This window comes from Periophthalmus magnuspinnatus, chromosome 24 (assembly GCF_009829125.3).
Source record: "Periophthalmus magnuspinnatus isolate fPerMag1 chromosome 24, fPerMag1.2.pri, whole genome shotgun sequence".
NCBI classification, from domain to species: Eukaryota; Metazoa; Chordata; class Actinopteri; order Gobiiformes; family Gobiidae; genus Periophthalmus; species Periophthalmus magnuspinnatus.
In genome coordinates, this window is record NC_047149.1 from 4,826,428 (window position 1) to 4,852,413 (window position 25,986).

A 25,986-nucleotide genomic window follows, 5' to 3' on the forward strand; every position below is an offset into this window, starting at 1 on the left:
TTTGGTTGACAGTATGCATCTTTTAAAGAGGGTAGTTTCAGTTCAATGGGGTATTAACTGTTAGCGCATAACACATTTCGGTCACTGTGTTACCTTTTATTGTTTGGAAAGTGAGACATATTTTCCCAAAACAACGTATTAACATGTTATAAGTTTCACTTTTGTTTGGACACTCTCCCCTCTGCCCTAAGTCACCCCTGCCCTAAGTCACCCCCCTGCTCCCTGGGCTAAGTGGCTACCCCTTCAGAGCACTATCACAACACAATCAGCTGCATCTTACTAATGAAAGTACTGCACACCACATCAGGTTTGTGAAGTTGTTGTGTACAGTTTTGTATCATGTTTTGTATGTTTATAGAGAATTGTCATGTGGGAGCATGGGTGATGTAGACTTGTGGGCGGAGCATTAGACAGAATCTCTCAGCTAACGATTAGGAGGGTTTGAGTAGGGCCCAGGAGAAATCGCTAAAATAGCATGCTTGGATGGCATGTGACCCTGGGTTTTACATTGGAAACTTGTGGTTGGCAAAACTACTATGGCTCACTGTGGCTATGTAAAAATGATTGGCTTAGTAATCTTAGCTAATCAAAAGTAATGGTGAACTTTGTAACCATGGAGATGTTATCACTTTGTGTGGGATGTTCCACAGTACGGCCTTAAATGTATCTCTATGGAAACAATCAGGTGACACCCACAGACTGTATAAAGAAGTGGACTAAGTGAGTGTGACGTCATCCCTGGCATTTGGCTCCAGTCAAATGAAACCATTCAAGGCTAGCAGTTATAGCGGCTAATTAGCAACCAGGGCCCATATTTGGAAATCTGAGCATGTGTATCATAGCAACCAAAGACCCAATCAAGAGTGAGGCAGTAAAAGGTACACATGCCTTCCCACCCACTCCACTGGTTGGTCATACACTTTGTCAATGAAACCTGTTACTAACACTAGCGGGAGAGACCTTGAGAAAATGAATGTTCATATCTTGACTTATACCAGGATCATGTAGAGCAGGTTAACACAAACATTTTAAGACCAAAATGACGAGTCTGACAGCAGCAACTACAGAGAGAGTGGCAAATGTTTTTCAATTGGAACAAAGTAAATTAGAGCTCGAAGGAACCGCTTTGCATCTATGCTCATTTCCTATTTGGAACACAGCGGCTTGCATGTTAGCTTCTTTTTTTTCTTCTTCTTCCTCTTTTTTTTTCATCTGCCGCTGTATAATAGCATGATAAATATGTTTAATACCATACGGAAGATTCAGCTGGACAAGCAGATGGCATACCATCCACCAGAGAAGCTACATAGTGCACACTTAATATTCAAAACTCAAGTTATTTAAAAAGGAGCTCTATGGTTTAGATTTGATTTTAAATTCTATAAACATGACCTTATTGCGTCCCCAGATATGAGATAAATATAGCTTTTACTGATAACAATTGTATTGCTGATTTATTCTTGATTAGAAAAACACTAGACGTGATGCCCTATTTATTATTTTGGCTCTCAAGATGATGAATGAGCCTCTCATGAGTCTCTCATTTGGGTTGGCAGTTTCAATGTTGAAATTCAGTCAGTTTAAACCTAAAATTACTCTCTCCGGTCTAAGTCGTCTCTATCTAAACCCCAGCATTTACAGCCTATCATAAATCAGTCAGTGCTAGTGCAGCCTTTGCAGCTCAGTGAGTGAATTCTCAGGAGGCATTCACAGCTCTTATTGAACCAGTCTTGGCCTCCTGTTCATTGGGACATGGATGCAGTCTGACAGTTGGAGCTATGTACAGCGCCTGTGGCTTTAGCTCTATGGAGCGTTTGACCTTTATTGATGGGGTCAACGCAGTAACAGCTCAGCAGTGACAGGGGTGCAGTGACAGGGGTGCAGTGACAGGTGCAGAAGGTGCAGTCTGATGAAAAGAAAATGGCCCCAGAGGTGGGATTTATGGCCACGGCTCAAACCTGCCCAAGGCTCCAGAGATGCTACCGCCAACCACTCTGCCGTTTCAATAATGGTGTCCTCCAAGGTGTGTTTTATTTACAGCTATTGTCTTTTTGAGCTGTTTGTGCTGCTGTAGGAGAAATCGAAAATATACGCTGGAAAAAATATTATTATGTCTACCTGAATTTAAAAGGGATGGATTGTGGCTACAAATATATAGAGATATTTTTTTGTTACATCAATTATTTTTTATTTATGAGGTGCTTTAGTTGCGTGAATATCACAGTAATTCACACACAAATTTGCCCCTTTAACTGGTAGCCTTGATGAGCTTCATTTGACTGGAACTGAATACTATTGGTGACGTCACACTCACTTAGTCCACTTCTTTATACAGTTTATGAATGTGACATTACAAAGAGGTAACTCCATAACTTTTATCTAGCAAACATAATGTTAACAAGGGCCAAAATGTAACAAAATACACAATAGTTAGGATTAGGAAGATTTTTTTCCCCCTTGTGCACAAATCATTTCAGTTTGGCTGGAGTTTTCTTTGTTAATGACAGAGGTTCTTCATAGGGATTCTGGTTTGAACTCAGCACTACTCCTTGTATTTTTGTACTATGATAAATATTGAGCACAGGTGCTATCCCACCAAACCAAGCTTTAATTAGAAAAAACATGAAAAACCATCAGATGCATAATCAAACATGAATAAAGACTTAATTCATACAGAGCAAATAGTTTACTAAGTATGATGTAAGTTTAGTAACCTTGTAAATAACACCCTAACCCTAACTACAAGCCCTAACCCTTACTGTAGTAGTCCCAAAGACTGAACTTTCTTTAAGGCTACTTAAAGTGTTACTGGTGCATGCATGTAGCAAGAGTTTATTTATAAATTTATATCAACATAGTGGCATCATCTGCTTGTTTCCATTCACACACACATTCATACACCAGTGTGTGCAGACGAAGTGGGTTGAATGTCTTGCCCAAGGACATGACAACAGCATTCATCTGTAGGAGCTGGAATTGCACCACCAACCTGTGAGCCAGTGGATTTGGTTTTGTGTCAAGGGCGGGATTTGAACCACCAACCTCCAGGTCAGTGGACGAAGGCTCTACTAACTGAGCTACTGTCGCCCTGTACTGATTTTTTCCATGTATTTCAGCAAAAACTGGTCTTGCCCCAGTACAAATATATTGTATAAACAGCTCTCGAGGTCAAAATAAGTGAGCTATTTACTGTTTGCATCTAATTAGAAAGCGTTTCATTGTCTGTTAATCAGGAAGTCGGAGTTAACATGCTAGTTATTGTTAGCTTTAAGACGGTAAAAATCAGGGACAGAGATGTAGTTGTTTTTTCTTTTTCTTATAGTACACATTAGCGACTGTTGCTAGGTCTTCTAATGGTTTTCTCCTATAAGGGTGAGCCTGGGTCTCTGCAGGAGTCGTGTGGCGTTCTTTAGGAGCATATAGAAAATGGAATATATAGGTCTCGCTGAGAGGAGCCCACACGCCAATTTACTGCAATCTGTGCTGCTCTGCTGACAGGGCTTCAACGTAATGTACCAGAGCACGAAGAGCTGAAATATCACACAATACGCAGGACTGCAAAGAAATGGGAATAATACAAAATAAGATCTCCAAATGTACTTTTATGGAAGATAACGTTATCATTTATGTAATCTTGTAATAGAAGTCAATACCTTGCAGTAGTTCCAATCATTTCAGAATTATGTGATTATGTTAGGACCATTGCCGCAGCGATTACCAATTCAAAACAAAATATGATATCTTTCGGAATGGAAAAAGTCCTCAAAATGTTGCATAGAATAGGAAGTTCAAACCTATGACTAAGCAAAATGATGAAATAAAAGTACTGCCACTTTAATCGTACTGCTGAAGTAGAAGTAAAAAGAAGAGCCTCAATTAATACAGCAGTAAAGTGAAGTAATTAAGAACACGGGTAAGGAAGTATTCAAGAACATCTCATTTACTTACAGATATACAAGGATAAACCATGTACTATGAGCTAGAGGTGATGGTGGCTCAGTTGGTAGAGTGCTTGTCCACTGATCCAGAGGTTGTTGATTTGAATTCCGCTCTTGACGTAAACATGATTGGTAAAGCTGTCAGGTCCCACATGTTGGCAATGCGATTCCAGGTCGCACAGATGAATGCTGTCACTGTGTCCTTGGGCAAGACACTTAACCGACCCAGATCTTGAAGGTGGAAAAGCGCTATATAAAATTTTGACCATTTAACATGAGCCATGAAACTTAAAGCTAGTTACACCCGCCCGTGTTGAATTCTCACACCTCACCACTAGATGCTATCAACATTACTTCTGTCTGATAGTGTGCCAGCTTTGTCCTGACAGAAGAAGACCAGATAACACAGGTGAGCCAGAACTAAAGCCAGATGAAGGGAGAGGTAACAGATTTCTGCCATCTACTGGTAGTTTAGTTGTTTAACTTGACAAACAAGTATTATATTGTAGTTTTAGAGTACATTCACTTATACAAACACACCACATTAAAGTTGGTACTAAACTTGGTCTAAAGCTAAGAACATTAAGCAATACTCCTGGCAATATTGTAGTTTTATTCACACATAAGCCTGCAAATTCCCAGTCATTTACAGGGGAATTTGTCAGATCAAAAATGCAAGGAAATCAGTTGTGGCTTCTGGACCACAGACCAGGCTGCATGTGTGAGTGTTGCTTTTCAGTCTTTCTAGGTGTTTTTGGTCTATAGCTTGAACTTCAAATATTTCCTGATAAAATGTAAACAGCACATGATCTCTACTTGTATAGATTTCATATAGCCCAGGATCAGAAGGTACAATTCGACCTCTGATCAAAAATGAAATGACACCCCAGCTCCATACTGCTCTTTTAATCACATCATCTATCATCAACAAATAAATCACAAAGGACGACAAAGTGGCCTGTGGGTGGGGCTTGATCTGATTGTTGCGTGGTGGGTGGGGCTTGATTTGATTGTTGTGTGGTGGGCAGGACTCGGTCTGATTGTCGCATAGTAGGCGGGTCTAGGTCTGATTGGCATGTAGTGGACAGGAATGGTCTGATGGTGGCAGGGTAGGCGGGGCTTGGTCTGATTAGCGTGTGATGGGTGGGGTTTGGTCTGATTGTCACATGGTGGGTGGTGCTTGGTCTGATTGGCATGTGGAGGGCAGGACTTAGTCTTAATGGCTTATGATGGATGGGGCTTGGTCTGATTAACATGTGGTGGGTGGTACTTGGTCTGATTGGCGTGTTGTGTGCGGGGCAAGGTCTGATTTGTCGTGCGTTGGGCGGAGCTTGGTCTGATTGACATTGGGCAGTTATAAACCTGTAGAGAGAGCTGTGATGGCTGTAAACGTGGCAGAGCGATGAGTTATGGTTCTATGGAGGCTCGTAAAGAAGCAGTACTTACCTCATGTCCTTCAGATGACCACCTTCTCCTCTCTTTGCCTGTAAATTAGCATAAAAACATACAATATGCACATGTAATCCAGATAACAATGTGGATATATAGATTATGAAATTATGAAGCGTATAATCATGTTTTTCTAATGACTTGGTTTGGTGGGATAATAACTGTGGTAAGTATTTATCATCGTTTTACATCAGTGAACTGAAGTGTGTTGGAAAAAGGTTGAAAAAGAAAAGTATTACAACAGGAAGTAGCGGTGAGTTCAGAATCCCTCTCCCTATGACATCTGCACAAAAATTCCATCCAAAATACAGGGACAAGACATTTTTCTGACAGATTCATAAAAAGATGACACACCTCAATGAGATTTTTGAATTATAATGATGTTAACTATGTCTTAATGAAATGAGTAGGCTAATCTGCCATATGCAATTTAAAGCTACCATGCATACGTTTATTTGAGTTTTCTTTATTCCCTTCTCTGGCCCATCCTCATGTGTCAGATGCCCTCCCTGTGTCTCCATGGAGTCTTATTCTTTGTAAAAGCTGCTAACCCTGTAGTTTAGACCTCTACAAACATGTTCTGAAATACATGGGATTCTTGAATCAGTTTAGCAGTTCAGATTTCTGTCTTCTTTCAAATGCTAATGATCCAGGTGTTTAAAATGTCTTGATTTAAATACATGAATTTTAACTCAAACTGCAAAAAAGTGTGTCTGAAATTCACAATTTGATAATTTGCCAAAATCATCCAAAATTCATTCTTAACATCTGATGCTACTGCAGTGCAAAGCCATACATTTTGTGATATAAAGTGCCATATACCTGTGGTTCGCAAACTGTGGTACATGTACTAATGGTCCAATGGCGATTCTGTGCAAGGCTCCGCCCACAAGCCTACGTCACCCATGCTCCAATTCTTCATAAACATACAAAAACACGATACAACACGATGTACACAGCAACCTGATAAACCTGATGTGATGTGCAGTAGTTTCATTAGCACGATTCACCCTGATCACTCTAAAGGGGGAGCCACTTAGCACTGGGAGCAAAAGGGAGAGACTCATCGCAAGAAAAACACAACTGAAACTAATTACACATGTTAACAAAATGTAGCAATAAAGGTAATCAAAATACCTCCTCTTAAAGCGCATTCATATCACTATTAATATTACAGCTTTTGTAAAACTTAAAAACATACTTGACTCTGTACATTTAAAAACAAAACAAAAAAAACATCAAATTCATTAAATATTGCTGCATTTCGTAATTAGTCTTCCTTCAGTCCGCTCCGTCATGCGCTCAGTGTTTCAAAGTAAAGCTGATTATTAAGTCATTACCACTGTATTACACTGATAGGCTTGTGTCGGACAGTTAGCTTCATTAAGTCCCAGTCACTTATCTCTTTGGGGTTTGGCAGCATGCTATTTCTCATTTCACTGTCTGTATGCTGGGACATTTGAGCTCTACAAAATGTTTGGTCGTAAAAAAAATCATCTTTGACAGGCAATTTGTATCATTCAAATTGTGTAGAGTATAAAATGTAATATGACGCTTTGGTTGGTTTTAAAGAGGGGCTATTGCACTGCTATGGGGTACTAACTGCTCATCTGTACCATATTTAAATCACCATGTTGCATTTTATGGTTTTGAAAAGCTATATACGGCATAGACTGTATATATAAATGGACATAGCTAACCTGCTAGCCGCCGTGTTCCAAATACGAACTGAGCATGGACGTGCTTCCGGCTCCAATTCACTTTTTACTGAAAAACTGTTGCCACTCTCACTGTAAAGACACTCTACATGATCCTGGTATTTTTATTTGACTATTGTGTCTGTTAATCAAGATATGAACATTAGTAACAGACCAATGAGCTGCCTTCTGTCCCCGAGATCACTCCCGCTAGCGTTAGCAACATGTTTGATTGACAGCGTTGCTAAACACCCACTCCATGCCAAACCAATGGTGAGGGGCGTTACCTTCAGCAACCTCGCTCGGGATTGGCTCCTTGGTTGCTATGATACTCATGGTAAGAATTCCAAATATGGTCCCTATAACTGCTAGCTTCGATGAGCTTCATTTGACGGGAACCGTCTTACATGGTCCACTTCTTTATCTAGTCTATGATATTTGCCAAAAACAGTAAAAAGTATTAAAATCTTTAATTAATTTTTAAAAATTCAAGGTTTCAACATATTTTTGATTGGTAAACAACATAAACTTTAGCGTTGGTTAGCGACAGTTTCTCGCGTAGTAGCAGATGCATTCTCCCTAACTACACCGCACCGTGCCGAGTCGAACTAAACCTGATGGGAAAAAGCCTATAGACTAACCCTTAAAGGCTACAGCTAGCTCCATGTCACTGTTCCGTAATACCTCATCTTCATAATACACTTAGCCGTTAGCCTGTTAGCTCAACCTGCTCCCAAAACACAAACCCATCACGCCGCGATTACCTTTTCAAACCTCCAGACAGTGATGGATGCCACTCCACGTCCGTCAGCTAGTTGTGCATGCGCCGCGTCAAGCTAGCTAAGCGTTTTCTCTCCTCTCATCCCCCCATTTCCCTTACCGCTCTTTCACTTCTCATCCTCCTCTCCACGGACACATCCTATTAGCATTTACCCAAGGCCGCTTTTGTTGTGCCATCATTAATCATTTGAAATATGAGGGGAGTCCGAACCGGGGGAATGGAAGCTTTGATAGATTCCTTATTCGTGAGCATATGGTATTTTAAATGCGTGTAAATAGACCCGGGCGTTTTACAATAGGTGCTTTTGAAATGAGAGAGAAAGAGGATTTGAAGGAGGATGGGAGAGGAGTGGTGTTTGTCTTGTGGGATATTAGCGGGCCCGGAGGATAAGGGAGAGATAGATGGATAGAAATAAATGATGAATGAGACAGAATTGCGTCAGGTGTGAAGCTGACAGCAGAACAACAGACCTGCCATACCTGAAAACAAAGGATTGAAGAAGCTATAAGGGACATGGAATAAAAAGCAACGCATTAGAAAACAATATGAGTAATAGCTCTCTAGTTTTCAAGGAACTGTGTGTATTCTGTGCTCTTGAAGTTTAAAAATGTACCACTATCACAACTGAACCTATACGGCAGAGTTTTGAAGGGTGCTTCATCAACTATCAAGGTTTAGTCCTGGTTCAGATCTGGTTTAGTCCTGGTTTAAACCTGGTTTAGACCTGATTTAAACCTGGTTTAGTCCTGGTTTAGACCTGATTTAAACCTGGTTTGGACCTGGTTTAAACCTGGTTTATCCCTGGTTTAGACCTAGTTTAGTTCTTGTTTAGTCCTGGTTTAGTCCTGGTTTAGGCCTGGCTTAATCCTGGTTTAGTCCTGGTTTAGTCTTGGTTTAGACCTGGTTGAGACCTAGTTTAGTCCTGGTTTAGTCCTGGTTTAGTCCTGGTTTAGTCCTGGTTTAGTCCTGGTTTAGACCTGGTTTAGTCCTGGTTTAATCCTGGTTTAGTCCTGGTTTAGACCTGGTTTAGTCCTGGTTTAGGCCTGGTTTAGTCCTGGTTTAGTCCTGGTTTAGGCCTGGTTTAGGCCTGGTTTAGTCCTGGTTTAGTCCTGGTTTAGACCTGGTTTAGTCCTGGTTTAATCCTGGTTTAGTCCTGGTTTAGACCTGGTTTAGTCCTGGTTTAGGCCTGGTTTAGGCCTGGTTTAGTCCTGGTTTAGTCCTGGTTTAGGCCTGGTTTAGGCCTGGTTTAGTCCTGGTTTAGACCTGGTTTAGTCCTGGTTTAATCCTGGTTTAGTCCTGGTTTAGACCTGGTTTAGTCCTGGTTTAGTCCTGGTTTAGTCTTGGTCTAGTCCTGGTTTAGTCTTGTTTTAGACCTGGTTTAGTTTAGCTTTCACATTAACAAATTTTGAAGCGCGATATATTGCTGAAGTAAATATAGATGATAAACAATAATATTAAAAGTAATCTATGGCACTGACGCACAAAAACAAGAGCAGATTTAAACCACAAAAACTATTAAATCAACAAAATAGTTGCTGTAATAAATAAACAGCAGAAGGAAACACTTTAGTAACTTTAGTTTGCAAGTTTGCATCTGCAATCAGTCATACAAGTTATGAATTCAACCTTCTCCAGCTCAAATCTTATCACATAGTCAAAAAATAACTAGAGATTTCCCAGCAGTGCAATAAAAAGTGCACAGGATAAATATTTACCCCAAAAATATGGTTCCAGCTTCCATATACTGAATGATACGTCGATATAGTGATTATCATGACAGGCCTAGTTTAGGTAGAGAACATTCAGATCAGGGAGAGTCCTTCTGGGTTTAAACAACTGGATTTAAGCACTCAAACTGGCAACGCAAATGAGAGAGTCATGTGAAGCTCATTCTGCTTTCTGATTGGGTGTCTTGAGAGTCAAAACACAAAATTATATCAATTTGTCTATCATGTCCAATGTTTTTATAACTAAGATTAAATGAGCATTACAATTGTTACCAGTAAAAGCCATATTTGATTTGAACATGTTGAGACAGTTAGGTCATGTTACAATCTTACAGACAGTCCCTTTAAGTATGTTTATATTTGATTGATTTCATTGTGGATTTATAGTGGCACAGTTAGCTAAACGATTGCCTTATAACCAGGTGGTCGCCTGTTTAATTCTCTTCAGAGTTCATATTCTGATGTGTTCCTTTATTGTTTATCTAATAGCAATGATAACTCCTTTTAGCATTTTATCTGAATATTATATTCTATATATTATGTTTGGTCATATAGTCCAGTGTAGATTATTAAAAGGTGGTGGTTCAATTTCTGCTTCTGGCAATTAGGGTTATCAAAGGTATTGAAAATCAGATACTAATCGATACAAAAACTAGTATCGAGACTAGGTGCTCATTTGACCCAGGATCAATACTAAAAAAAGTCACATTTACAGAAGAAATGAACCTTTCCTGATTATCTTTAGAATGATGTTGAGCTGTATCTTTCACAAGTATAAGACACATAGACTACTATGAACCTATTGGACCACTCTTCTCTCTCCTTTCTCTTTCCTCTCGTCCCCTCCGCTCTCTCTCTCTTTTCTCTCCCTACATTCCTTTACTGTCTTTCTTTCCTCCCTCTCTCCTCATCTTCCCTCTCCTCTTCCTCCCTCCTCTCTCTTTCTCCCCATTCTTATCCCTGTCACTATTCCCTGCTCTTTCTCTCTCTCCTCCTTCCCTCTCTCATCTCATCTTTCCTTCTCTCTCTCCCTGTCTCCTTCCTCTCTTCTTTCTCTTCTTCTGAGAGGGAATTATAAGACACATAGACTAGTATACACACATGGACCACTATGAACCTACTGGACACTGAGGGAGTACACACATATAAGACACGTGGGACTAGAAAAGAAAGTACTAGGATTTAATGTGGAAAATCACATTCTATTCTCTAAATACAGTGTTTTTGTTATCATTATTGTATCAGAATCAGAGTATCAAGTATGAAAATGTTTTATCATGTATCGTTACAGCACTACTGTCAATTGATCCTCCCTTCAGTGTCTGCAAACAGTTGTCAAAATGCATACATACTTAAAGTACTCCCACTCTACTAGGGTGTCTTGCCCGAAGACACAATGACAGTACCATTACAGCATAGTATATAGTCATATCTGGACCATTGTTGTGTCTGAGGAAGAAAAGTGTTAGACGATACTTTTCAGTCGAGTTTAAATGTACTGGAGTAGAAAGTACAGATACATCTCAAATACTTTGGAAAAAAGTATCCACTGTGATACTTTTGTTACTTTACAGTACTGCAGTTTAGAAATACATACCTACTTTGCATAACTGGCCCAGCTAACCATTCCCGACTGCTGGGATGGCGTCTTGTTAGTCACTTTGTAAACACTTGTCCTGAATATTTACAGTGAGACGTAGCTGCGAGCGTATGAGACGTGAGCGGAGGAACTGCACAAACACACTAACAAGCTTTTAAACGTGTCATGAATCAAACAAGACTTCTGAGGGAAAACGCTTCTCTATGGCACTGCTCTGACTCGAAGACTAGAGATGAGTCGACCGATACTAAACTAGCTATATATCGATACTGACTGAGGTATCAAAAAGTATTGAGTCTCACGCCAAAGTATCAGGACTCATTGATTCCTACTGCTTCTTTGAGCTGTTGTAATGGAGAGTCAAACATCAACATACTAATACTTCTGAGAGCTTAGGCCTTTTCCAACATAGACCACATAAAGAAGTGGACTAAGGCAGTTTGGCTTCAGTCAAATGAAGCTCATCGAGGCTCGCAGTTATAGGGAACAGTTTAGAGCCGAGGACGCCGATGTGAGGAATTCCAACCCCGAGTATCATAGCAACCAAAGAGCCAATCCGGAGCGAGGCTGTTGAAGGTAATGTCCCGTTACAGAGAGAGGGGCCACAGTTTTTCAAAAGAAAGTGAACTGGAGCCACTGGAGTTGACTGAGCCAGAAGTGCACCCATGATCACTTCCTATTTGGAACACAGCAGCTAGCAGGTTAGCTATTTAAATATACAATCTATGGTTCCCACTTTCATGAGTTACACATCTCAAAGACACAAAGTGATACTAGTATGGCAGCGTATTAAAGCAGACATATTGTGCTTGTGTTTGTTTTATAGTTATAATCTATGACACCTGTGGATCATTATGTTAGAAAACTGTGGTGCCCAGTAGAAGCTGATGGCAGCGTAAAACGTCAACAACAAAGAATTGGCACCTGCTATGGACAGCTGCAGATCGCACTAACAACCAGCATTTTCATTTGTACCAAAATTACTACACAACACTGCCGAATGTTACGTATATCACAGATTAAGAAAATAAAATTGGAGAAAGAAGTAAGTACATCACACTGGGCATGTGCTGATATGGCCTTGGTAAAATAGGCGATTAAAGATTGTTCAAACATGCAAGACTCACTCCATATACAACTTTGGCTGAGTAAATGTTGAGGGGAAACAACTAAAACATGGTTAAAAGCTCTGAAAAGAATAGTTCTGATTTAAATAAACATGCAGACCAGTTGATGTTGATGTGTTTAAGTGTCTGCAGATTTGAATCTATACCACTGTTTGATGATTTGATGACTTCCCAGACTTTGGAACATTCTTTATGGACATAGATCAGTTTTTTGCCATTCCGTGGAACTTTCCAGGCAAAGTAAAAACATCTCCATGGAGACAAGCAGGTGGCAGACCATTTACCAGAGAAGTTACAAGTCAGATCAGTGAAAAGCAAGCCCCCTCACAGCGAGGTTATTTTACTTGTAATGAAATAAATGTCTTTCAGCCCATTTTTTAGCTGAAATGGTACGCGGTGGGGCTTTAATGTTTGTCTAATTAAAATCATATTGGATGGCAGGTTGCTGTTCGCTCAGTGCCTGATTTATTTTTAGATGAGATATTACTACAGTTCTGTAGACTCGTGAGCATTTATGCGCTCACATTTCAGAAGGCTGCCAAACGTGTTATAATTCTGCAGAGAGAGAGAGAGAGAGGAGGGAGCGAGGATGTGGAGAGAAACACAAAGACTGGGATACACTGGGAGGTCAAAAGAAGCTAAAATGTTCAGACCGCCTTAAATGTCCCATAGTGAGTGATTCAGACTGTGTGAACTATTGTGGATACGTTCAAACGGGGTAGGTATTATGCAAAATCAACTTTTTTGGAGCTTTCTACCATGTTATAAGGTTGTAAGGTTCATCAAAAATATGCTTGAAGACGTTTTAGATGTTATCCATGCATGTTTGAGTAATCTAGTGATCTCTCCCATCTGCTCATAAGCTTAATATAACAGACTAATAATAAAGAGTTAGTCAAACATGTGTGAATGAAACAAAACACAACTCCAGGTCTGTTTTTGAGGAGGTAACAACATTATAACATGGCTAAAAGCTCAAAGAGTCAATTGTTTGTATTATGGGACCTTTCAAAGAGAACTAAAACCACAAGAATACATGATATGGACAATATAGCTCAGTTGTTAGTGTGGAGTGTTTGTCCACTGATTCAAAGCTTGGTGGTTCGAATCTCGCTCTTGACATAAACATCACTGGTTGAGTGGTCAAATCCACTGACTCACAGGTTGGTGGTGCGATTCCAGCTCCCACAGATGCTGTCGTCGAATCCTCGGGCAAGACACTTTACCCCCCTCGCTCCCAGTGTCTGAATGGGTGAGTGGTTCCTTGATGTAAAGTGCTTTGAGTGACTTGAAGGTGGAAAGGCGCTGTATAAAAATGTGACCTTTGAGCGTTGATATTCCTCTAGATAAATTGTAAAAATGAACTCGTACTTTCAGTTCCGGCGCACACCCTTCACTACAGTATTCTCTGCACTGCGCGCCGCTCTCTGCTCTGTCTGTGGTTGAATTACATGTGTTTTAGCTCCTCATTTTTCACTACATAAAAAGCATGACATCTTCAAAGAGCTCCCCAGCTTTGATCACGCTGTACCCATTGACTCTAATTCCACTAATCCCTCCTATCTCTGAACTTATGCCTGTATTTTTGGACTTTTATCAACCTTAAAATGCATAAAAACTTAAGACGGAGCAGCCGCTATCTCTGCCCTGCATATATATACTCCATACTGAGCTAGGATGGGAAAAAAATGTCCGAGCTAATTCCATAACGACAAAGCTGTTCTAAGTATGGGCTGCCAAATGTGTTATAATTCTGCCGAGAAGAGAGGAGGGAGCAGGAATCTGGAGAGAGTGTATCCCACAGATTGGAATATATTGGCAGGTCAAAAGAAGCTAAAATGTTCAGAAATGTCCTATGGTGAGTTATTCAGACTATTGTAGATTTATTTAAATGGGGTATTATGCAAAATCGACTTTCTGGAGCTTTCTATCATGTTACAATGTTGTTTCCTCATGTCTGAAGAGGTTTTAGATGTCATCCATGCATGTTTGTGTAATCTAGTGATCTCTCCTGGGCCCTATTTGAACCCTCCATCTGATTAGCTGTCAGATTCTGTCCAATGCACAATAATGGGATTTTCAACTGATACCAATAATGGATCATTTGAAGATGTGTGCCAGCGATAATCGATAAAGTAAAACCGATACATTTTAAATTAACCTAATTTTTGAGATTGAAAACTTTTTTGTTTTAGTTTATAATCCTAAATATGATTAAAGCAGACCATGTAATACATATAAAATGAAGTAACAGCTGTTCAGTGTTGTAGCTGCTCAATATAATTTAATGATAGACTGTGTACATCCTGGTGATGTTTCAGACAGGCCACATTCATTCTTCTGGCCACATTTTAAATTATGTTTTATTTTGTTATTTTCCTTATCTTTAAAAATATGCTTCAGATAAGTCATATTGCATCTGTGGGTTTCATGCTTTGTGCAACACAGAGGAAAAGGGGCGGGGCCAAAGCATCGCAACTGCTCCTTTAAGATGGATTCTAAGACACACAAGCTCAAAGCAGACACTGAGTGTTTCTCAAATCCCAGGATCCTTCCTCCATAGACCTCTGTGTAGCACTTGTGAACAATATGACCACATACACACGACATCACTAGTGTGCATGTGATCATACTGGAGTGAGCCAGTTGTCCTGCTCACACCACTGCATCGTGTCACGTGTCTTTATGTGTCAACAGTCATTCAAGTCAGTCATGTGAATCATCTGTGATCAAATTATTACAGCTGATCATTCACCAAGGTCTGGGCTTTGTTCCATTATTATTTGTTCATTCACTGGACTTTTTGCTTTCATACCACCTGCTACTGCTCTCACACTCCCTCAAATATGAAATACTGGACTTTGCACTTTACAGCTTAAAGAAAGTTAAGAGGAGAGCACGGGGAGCAAGGGGATTGGGGATCAGGGGCTCCGAGCAAAACATTTGAGTACATTGTTTTTGATATATCATTTTCAAAACAATAAAAGGAAACATGGTGATCTAAATATGTTATGTGTTACAGTTAACACGCTGTCGAAGTGTAATACTCCCTCTTTAAACTATTGTAGACCCATTTAAGGTCAAATGCCATTTTGATATTTGAGTTTTTTGTCTGTGTTACTATTTTGTGCAGGAGAATATTGTCTTAGATTTGATGACTTACATGGTCCAGAGAGATAGATCAGTTTTTTACCATCTCCAGAGTATTATGGGGTCTCAAACATGTGTCTGATGGTTGCAATCCCCCAAATGTACAATCACCTCAGTTTCCATTTAACTTTATTTGACTTCTTTGTGTCCCTCCAGGCTCACCGTACCGAGACAAGATCACCATCGCGATCCTGCAGCTCCAGGAGGAAGGGAAGCTGCACATGATGAAGGAGAAGTGGTGGAGAGGTAATGGCTGTCCAGAGGAGGAGAGCAAAGAGGCCAGTGCTCTGGGCGTTCAGAACATCGGTGGTATCTTTATCGTGCTGGCTGCAGGACTCGTGCTCTCTGTGTTTGTTGCCGTGGGAGAGGTCCTCTACAAGTCCAAGCAGAACGCACAGATGGAGAAGGTACTGTAGATGCTGCAGTCATTTCTATATGTTCTGTCCAGTAGATTTATGATGTGAAACAAACTCAACTATACACAAATATATACACATTTGTTACCAGCATCTGTTGAGTTTAGGGTAATGAAATATACAAATAAGAACATAAATCTATCAAAACATGATTAACAGGCAGATTAAAGCCCAACTCTGTAACTTTTTAGCCCAAAAATAGACTAAAATAAACACATTTACTGCACTGAAAAACAGAAAAGCATGCATCATTACTGTGAGCGGGCTTGCATCTCCACAAACCTGGCTCTTATTTGGCCTGGAGGTAAGGTTAAGGTACACTTTATTGTCCCTATAGGGAAATTTGTCCTCTGCTTGTCCTCCTGCTTGTTTCCATGGAAATGCTGTGTGTGTGTTTGTGTGTAATGTAAAACTTATCTATCCTCATGGAGAATTTTAACTTTCTATTTCCATGGAAACACCTCCAAAAAGCTACATGTTGCTGCTTTAACCAATCAGAGAAAAGCATTATGGTCCATTCATGTCAAAACAAACATTACGGTTTAAAAAGAAAAGTGTTGAGAGGTGAGAGACGTTATATAGTTTTGATGTTCACTTTTTTGAAACAGGTTGTACAAATAAGCAGCTGTGCCTCTGCAAAATCATGTTGAAGAGGGAATAGTTTGGCAGGTTATAAAAGAAATATATAATTTTGCATTTATTACAGTCCATGGGGTGTTGTCCCACTGTGAGGGGAAAGCCATAATACTTCAGTAATGCTTTAATATATGAGTACAAGAGGCATTTAAGCAAAAGCTCCGTCCTTCGGGATTACGGGAAACGGTCACACCTGATGCTTTTTCACCTTCAAGGCACTCAAAGTACTTTATATCAAGAAACTACTCACATATTTACACACACATTCACACACCAGTGTACACAGACACTGGGGATGAGGTCGGTTAAGTGTCTTGCTCAAGGACACAACAATAGCTCATCTGTGGGAGCTGGAATCGCACCACCAACCTGTCAACGAACGATGTTTATGTCGAGAGCGGGATTCGAGCTACTAACCATCAGATCAGTGAACACTTTACCAACTGAGCTACTGTTGTCCCAGATGAATCAAGTTTCTATCTACACCAGTCAAAAGTTTGAGCATTCTGTGTTTTTTTTCTTTTTCTTTTTTCCTTTAAGTTTACGGCTTTCTACATTTTAGATGCACACAGAAGACATCAAACACCTGAAGTAAGAAATGTGGAATTATGTAACGAAGATTAAAAAAAGTGAAATAACTGTTTTTTACTTCATAGGTGTGTCATGTCAGGGTTAAAAAATGCCAAAAGTGCGAAGCAGCGTTCAAAGCAATGGGCGGATTGTTGGTTTTTTTGTTTGGAGTTTGGAGTCCTTTTGAGTTCATTTCTAGTTTTGATGCCTTCAGTGAGACTCTACAAATAAATGAATAATCCTGGAAATAAAGATGTGAAGTAAATGAAAAAGCGTGTCTATACTTTTAGCTGATAGTGTCTCTAATTGTCTGACTACATTTAAACTGGTCTAAAGAACCATTAAGATTACTCTGAATTCACGGCACCTTCCTTATCCACCTTCCTCCCAGTGTTCCTCCTCTTCCTCCACTTCATTTTAAATCAAACCGCATACATGTTTTTATCTGCTCTATTTTCTGCTCTATGATTCATCTCTCTGCACGGCTCCTTCTATCGCTACACCGACCGTGGTACCGGATAATTGCTGGACTCCTGTTGATCACTTCTTTAATTATTGACATGGTGCAAAATTAGCTCAGCGCGGCGGTGTGTGGAGCTATGGAGATGCTAATATAAGTCTCTATGCTGCGTTCTTAGCGGGAGCTCGCTTTGCTTGATGCTAATTTGCTAGCATTAATCACAAGACGAGGTCACAGTTTTTTAAAATCGTTTGCAAATGTCTCCAAGTTGTCATCTAATTTACCAATGTCTATTAGCATATTCGTATACTTCTTGCTAGCAGATATTTGCGATCAGAAGCTAGCGGAATACAGTAAAGTACGACAGAAGCTTGGGCGACAGCAGTTCAGTTGGTGTAGTGTTCATCTGTGCACTGATCCGAAGGATGGAAGTTTGAATCCTGCTCTTAAAATAAAAAATAAAAAAGTCACTAGTTGAGCAGTCAGATCCACTGGCCCACAGGTTGGAGGCAATGTTCCCTCTAATTTTTCACGAGTCTGAGCAAACACACAAACTCCCTGAGCGTCCCATGGACCAGTGTGAGCAACATCAGACGTGCGCACTGTGGTCATGCTGCATCACATCCATCCAAGTAAAATAAAAAGTAAATGGTTTATTAAAAGAATCAAATTACCGCATTTACATTTCTGTTATAAGACTTTTAATTAAGTGCTTTAGCCACTTATACAATGAAAATGACAAAAATCTTGCTCATGACCTGTGTAGTATGTTAATGCTATTGGAAGTATACATCAGAGAAATAAGCACCTATATTCTGTTCAAAAAACAATAAAAAAAACTTGTTCATAACACATCAAACATGTCTGCATTAACATTACTAATGACTTCCCCCTGACTAACCAGACGAGCACTTGTGTTTTCTCTTGAGTTGGATATTGAATGGCTGTGGACTGTCTTGTATGATGCCTGTGTTTTGTTTGTCGTTTCTGAACACTTTTGTTGACAGTGTTTGTTATATCTGTTTTTAATGTTTTTTTTTCTATAGTATATTGTCATTTTCGCTGTATAATATTTTTACTCTTGTTTTTAGGGAGACAGGTCTGCCATCTGTCCAGGGACAACAGATGAAAAATAGCCTTTTGGCTAATTCTGGTGCATTTGCAGCAATGCTATTAATGTACACTGTCCCTGTCAAATAAACCAATAAATAAATAAATATAAATATTTAATTTTAACTATGGCAAAATCTTCCAACCAAACCAAGCCAACTGTAAACTCCAATGCTGAAAACACACTTAACATTTTTATGATAAAGCTCTGAATTGTATTTAGTAAAAGCCATTGTGTGAAGCTTTTACTGTGCCTGAGTGAGATTGTCCTATTGTGTCTGGGACACAGTCCGGTAACTCTTTTTTTCAGTATATGACACGATCATTTGATTTTTACAACTCATAAACTAGTGACAGTCAATGACCAACACACACTGAGAGGAATCTGTATCTGCACACCCAGCTGCTATATTACTGTACATTTACATAACATATCAAAAACACAATATATAATGTATATTTGTATATAAAATATATTCAAAAAAAAGTGGTATGGGTCAAAATAAATATATGTTTACAAACCACACACTGCAAACAGTGAACAAACACACACTTCAAAATATAAACAAACACACACTGGAAACTAAGAACACACTGTACATGTGACAGTGTGACAGTCATTCTGTGACAGAGGTTGGAGGATCGAGTCCCGCTCGGACCAACTTCTGTCATTGTGTCCTTAGACAAGACACTTCACCCAAGTGGTGTGTGCGTGATGATTGGTGGTCGGAGGGGGCACAGATTGGCATTAGCTAATGCTAATGATTACACATAATACACATTTGACCCACAATTAAGTCAATAGCAGAATAAACCACGCTTACCGATCAGGAACAGCATCCAGTCCATCAAATCATCAGGTCCTCTGCTCCTCAGTCCACCATGAGATCTTCACTCGGTTCCACGAACCGCTCCGGGTCTGAGATGCCTCTAGTTTAACTTGTACAAACATCCACAGTGTCCTCGGTCGCACACTTCCTTTGTTTTGTCCGTTTCGTCATGTTTAAAATGCAAAACTGCTGCAAAACAGGATCTTTGTCTGAGGGCAGACCGTCGGAACGTAAAGGGGTTAAATAGCACTTAGAATCATTAGCGAGTTTTCACTCCACGTCGGCCACGTCAGCTACGGACGTGTCTCAATTCACCAAATGCACCCTTTGAAGGGTCCCTTCGAAGTACTCTTCAAAGTGTAGTTTGAAGGTTCCGGTCGAGAATCTGCCCTCCTCAGTGTAGCCGCCATCTTGCTGAAATGGGACAGGCCCACACCACGGACCGCACTTCCACCTCTGTCTTTGAGCGTACGATACGTACATTATGTACGTTATTTTTAATGATTTATTATTTAATAGAAGAAAAGTCAAGATGTCGTCGTCACAGCCGTTTCTTTTTTTTTAGATTGAGTATCAATAGGCAAATATAACGTTCGAGGTGATTTTTCTCTCATTTGTAGCTACTTCATAACTTTAAAGGGTTAACAAAATATACCTTGTGAAAACATAATAACAGAGGCAGAGGTAACAATATCATTTTCACATTCATAGTCTATAAACCAGAGAACACTGATCAGTTGAACATATAGTGCGATATTGCAGTTTAACAATGTTTACACCACTTTAATAACAGTAGAGGGCGCTGTTTCCCTTCTATGCCGTGCCAGTTCTTCTCATCTGATTATTATAAGGTATTTTCTAGCAGTGCAGCGCTACATCAAACTAGTATCTTGATTTACTAACACAAAGGTAAATGACACGTGCCCACGAGGGGCGCAGACCTATGGAATGTACCGGAACACATGAAGATTTTTTTTGAAGATTTTTTTCTCAGGACTCTCTTCTGTCCTTTCCGGAGAGTCCGTTGCTTCATTGTTCACATTACCTGTGTGGATCATTAAACTCTTCTGACTTTATGTTTCAGTCTCTTGGTCTTTGACACAATAGAAACAAACATTCTTACATTATTCTTATTGCAGTAATAATTTTTAATGATAAAAATGTCTTCTTATTGTCTAGCAATAACTGCACATTCCTTTATTCCATGTAACTCCTTTTTAATCATCAAACACACTGTACAGATCTTTATTCAGATTTAACAGTTTCATGTTGCACTGATGAGGTAAACCAGTACAAACATTTGAATGTGTATTGCACAGCGGACTACATTTTCTTCTGTTTCTTGCGTAGTCGCGGTGCATGATGGGATATAGAAGTGCGTGAAGTGTGCACGCATGCACGCTTCAGTTACGTCCAATCTCCATGGAAACGGTGGAAAGGGAAGGGCAGGTTTGTCGGCTGCATTCAGTAGGGTGAGTTGAAATGGGACAGCCCTTACGTAACTGTCCTTCGATGCACACTTCGAATGGTGATCCTAAGGCCAGTTTGGCGATTGGGACACGGCCTAAAACACTGATAGCGGCCATGAGGACGCCTGTCAATGACGTTGATAAGATGCACAAATACGTATGTGAATCAAATAATTGGCTGGAGCAGCTCGTCCCCGGTCACACTCACTGACTCACACTGAAAAATAGCACAGAATGAATTGTTGTGTGCTTATTTTATTTTCAACTCTTTTTTTATTTTTTTGTGCGCAGCACAGATTTTCTGTGCGCGGAGACCGTGTCAGCAGTGCGCAATTGCGCACGCGCGCAGTGCCTTAGAGGGAACAGTGGTTGGAGGTGTGATTCCAGCTCCCACAAATGAATGCTGTTGTTGTGTCCTTGGACAAGACCTTTAACCGACCTCGACCCCACTGTCCCCCACTACACTGATGTATGAACGTGTGTGTGTGAATGGGTGAGTGGTTCTGCTATATAAATGTGACCACCGATCATTTACCAACGAGTAACGTTACTGTAATTAGCACAAAAGAAGGTGCTACACTCTGATAATTAGGCGATGGATAAACGCACTTTCTGACCCTTGAAAATCTCTCCATACTCAACACGAAGTCCTTAGAGGAATTGATGATCTTGTAGAGGCGCTGTAAAAGCACAGACTTCTGACCAGTTTCTAGTGTTTGTTTAATTTTTCGATCTTAGAGCACTACACTATAGACATTAGGTCAGGGGCGTCGGACTCATTCTGACAGAGGGCCACATCAGGTTGCTCTCAAAGGGCCAGATGTACATGTAAGACAGTATAAATGTAACTAAATAATGTAATGCAAATGTAAAACTATTTTTTTATCTTGTTAATTAACCATTTCTGTATTTATTACTTATTTGCATATGAATTTGCATAAATAAATAAAAAACATCTGTGTAAATGTGTATCTCCTGATAAACTCATATTTTAAGACAGTCATACCTTGTTGTGGGCCACATAAAGTGACATGGCGGGCCACATTTTGCCCGCCGGCCTTGAGTTTGACACATGTGCATTAGGTGGTTGGACCTCACTGCTGGCAATGAATAAGTACAGTGTTTAGTGAATAGAATAGAATATAAACATTAATTAAATAGTAGATAGTGTGTTGAGTTTGCCCACTAACTGGAGGTCCATGAGCTTGAACCTCACACTGCACACTTGGGACACAATGACTGATTAGAAATACTCAGGTTGCTGTAACTGAGTAGATTTTTAAACCTGTAATTGTACTTGTAATTTAGTTCAACTTTAGTTGTGTAATTGTAATTAGCTGCATGCAAAGTCACATTAGTTACAGAGTACAGCTCAAGTCCCAAGTGTCTCTCCTCTGTCACTGCTCCTCTTTATACAAACTCAGATAACAGCTCTGCATCGGCTGCTCACACTGGCCAGAGCTCAGAGGATATAAAGATTGTGGTTGAAACTGTTTAAACAGTTATGTTACGTGGCATAAGGTCTGGGGCGACGGCACAAGAACTACTCAGATGTTAACCAGGTGTAGCATAAAAACAAGAGTGTGGAGAGATGTGCAAAAAGACATAAGCTAAACTCATCTGTTTGGACTGCCCTGTTTACTCCACCAACTACCAGATTATAGCCGCATTAAAAGTACTTTGACTATTTACCATGTTTACTTTATACTATACTAATACTATACTATAAAATAATTGACGGCATCTTCAAAGCTACCATCTGAAGTTAGACTCACCGACCAACCCCTGTTCTTCCCACATATCACCACTAGATTCTCTCTACACCACAGACTGTATATAAATGGACAGAGCTAACCTGCTAGCCACCACATTTCAGGGAGGAGGGAGGGGCCAGGTGAGACAGGTGGGAACAGGTTTCATCATCTAACATCTACTGGTGCAAAAAAATAAAAAATCTAAACTTGCAGATGGTAGCTTTAAGAAATGTCCAGAAATTGTCGACATCTCCAGAATAACAATCCTCAGGTCCTATCCAATCCTTCAGGTTTAGTTTGAAAGTTATGCCAATGGTTAACCCATTACTAGTTTTTGATTCTGTTTAAAGCGTTCTAAAATGAAAACTAAATTTGCACAGTATTTAAATGCACAAACACTGGCCACCTTCAGACACGCATACTTCACTTCACTCCTACACAAACAAACACTAGCTTCTCTCCACCTCTCCTCCCACACCGCGTCGGAATTAGCTTTAGCATTATACCAGCCAAATGCCTTTGACTGTAATGTTGGCTGCCGTCGCGCTAAGCATTTTATAGGATTAGCAAAGCGGCACATGCACAATGCGAGCAGAGAGAGGTGAAATGATAGCAAGTGTTACATAAGAGGAGGCGTTCCAAGCTTATTACAGTGAATATCATAGAGCTGTTGTTTGTGTGCAGTTTTAGCACATTTGGAAATAGTGAGTGTGGAAAAAGTCTCACAGGATTAGTTCTTTGGAGTAGAATTCGGAGCACTTTGAAAACTGATCTTAAAATAGTGTCTTGATGACTAGATTTATGGAATAATATAACACAATTGGACTATGGAACCTGGGTCAGCTACACTAAGGCAGGCTTGGATGGTCAGTGCAATTACTGTCATGAGCTGAATAGACCTTTCTACACTTTCTCCAAGTTTTTACTCAAAGGACATAAAGTCTTTGTCTAGCCAACCAAAACTACGCTCTATTCCACCAAGTCTGGTCTGGGCCCAACTTGTCTTCCAGAGTTCAGATAGGCGTGACTGACAGGCAGGAAAAACAATGTAAAAGCAGAGAAATGAAATAACACAGGGGACTTCAGCAGAGTCAATGAGCGGAGCACAAAACTCTGTTAATCTGAGATGAGAGAAGTTGTACAAAGTGATAGACGACCAATGTGCTCCTGCGTGTCCCATGTTTCACTGAAATAAGTCTGATTGGGCTGTTCCAAGAGAATTGAGAGCTGATGCAATTAGTCACTGTGGGATCTTGCTTGAATACAGAACTATGGCCGGTTAGCTTTATGTCTTGTATTCCAGTTAGCCTGTCTGCTTCAATATAATGCTTTGGATAAACCATGTATCACTGCAGGAAAAAGATATGATAATACCAACAGAAATACCCTCAGTCCTCCATCAATCTGGACAAGGCTGTCGGACCTAAATACCAGTATATACCAATATTCTGGTATAGGTTGCTTTGACAATGGGCAGAGTTCCAGCTGCTTAAAGGGCTCATATTATACTGTCAAAACCATGCCTGGAGTTGTGTTTTGTTTCATTCACACATAACACACAAACCCTGCATATTTAGGCTGAGTTCTTCTCTCAAACTGAAAACACTCTGTTCCCCCTTGTGATGTCATCATGTGGTAATACAGAAAGTGCTCCACTGTGATTTTAAACCCCATACACCTTCACTAGAATCATTTAGATGATTTCAGCCCTAGAATTTCTGGTCTTAACTGAACAAATGGTAAAAGAAAAGAAACAGCCACTTCATGACATCTTAAGGTGGAACAGAGCATTTGAGCTTTGGAGATGTACAGACTAATAATAAAGTGTTACTCAAACATGTGTGAATGAAACAATCACAACTCCAGGTCTGTTTTTGAGGAGGTAACGATGTTCTAACACTGCTTAAAGCACACAAGAGACAATTTTGCATAATATAGGACATTTTGGGGACTATACTTGACTGAGGTGCACTTTCCTCCACACTTGCTGGAAGTGCAGACCAAAACATTCCATAGAATTGGAAAAACCTACACAATTCATATCCTCATCGTGTGCATGTATGAGTATTGGGACAGACTCCTCTCTAACATGTGTTTCTGTGTTGTCTGCAGCGCTCCTTCTGCAGTGCCATGATGGACGAGCTGCGCGTGTCTCTGAAGTGTCAGCGCCGTCTCAAACAGAAGCCCCAGCCTCCGGTCATCGTCAAAACTGAAGAGGTCATCAACATGCACACCTTTAATGACCGCAGACTGCCCGGCAAGGAGACCATGGCGTAAAGAACTCACAAACTCTCCACAAACTGCTCTAAACGGGGCCAGAGACAGCCTCAGCTCCTGGGGTCACACAGACTCCTGAGTGACCCCCTGCCAGATGTTTCCTGTGGAAATATGAAATCTTCTTGACAGCGTCACCTCAACGTGACTCTCGGAAAAAGGACAAGAAGAATGTGCTCGGATGTGACTCAAATGGATTCAAGTGGGCCATGTGTTAGACTTTGCGTATGTATGACCTGGGACGGGAATAGAACCGGCAGCTCTACGTAAGAACTGTGTTTGTCTGGTCAAAAAGAGTGACACCATCTTGTGCTGGTTGAAAACATCTGTCTAGTGCATTGGGTTCTTGTTCACAAAGGATTAAATTTTTATTTGTTGTGGCAAAGCAAGGGCTAGCCAAAACGGGCTAGCAAAACTCAAAAGTTGTGTTCAATCATTCTCACTGTCAGCACTGGCTTTGTACTAAATCTCAGACACCAATTAGCTCATGTCCATAGGGTGTGATTGTTAGCGTGATCATCCTAGAGCTCAGACTAGAGCTGCTACTCCACATTGCCATGGATAGAAGCTGAATTGGTAACTGTTTTGGAGACTTCTTGAAAACCTTTACCTGCTGAGGGAAATTTTTGGGAAGAGGGAAGTCCGGGCATTTCTGCTTGGACTTAGAGATAAGACTTAGGGACATATGGTCATACCTGCAGTCAAATGTTATTTTGATGTCAAGAATTTGTTGTCTTATTCATATAAATGTGCCAATTAATTTACAAATTCATAAGTTTGAAAAATGTAAAAACAGATGGAACAGTATCAAAAGGTTGAAATTAACTAAGAAAAAATATATCTAGTTTTAAAGGAGCACTATGTAACTTTTCAGGTGAGGGGTATGCCACCATGGAGATGCAGATTCTTTTCCAAAATATGATATTAAATGGGGTGTATCGCACTTCTTTGGGGTATTAACTGCTAACACATAACATATTTAGATCACCTGTTACCTT

At 40.1% G+C, this 25,986-nt stretch overlaps 1 protein-coding gene across 1 annotated transcript in view; it reads left to right on the forward strand.

Moving 5' to 3' along the window:
- LOC117393207 (glutamate receptor ionotropic, kainate 2) overlaps positions 1-25,259 on the forward strand; it is a 169,278-nt gene extending 144,019 nt beyond the window's left edge. The window contains exons 15-16 of the mRNA XM_055232224.1: positions 15,626-15,876; positions 24,827-25,259. Of these exons, the coding sequence (XP_055088199.1) occupies positions 15,626-15,876; positions 24,827-24,991 (416 nt within the window). The 3' untranslated portion in view covers positions 24,992-25,259. The remainder of the gene's footprint in view (positions 1-15,625; positions 15,877-24,826) is intronic.
- The last annotated feature ends 727 nt before the right edge of the window (positions 25,260-25,986 follow it).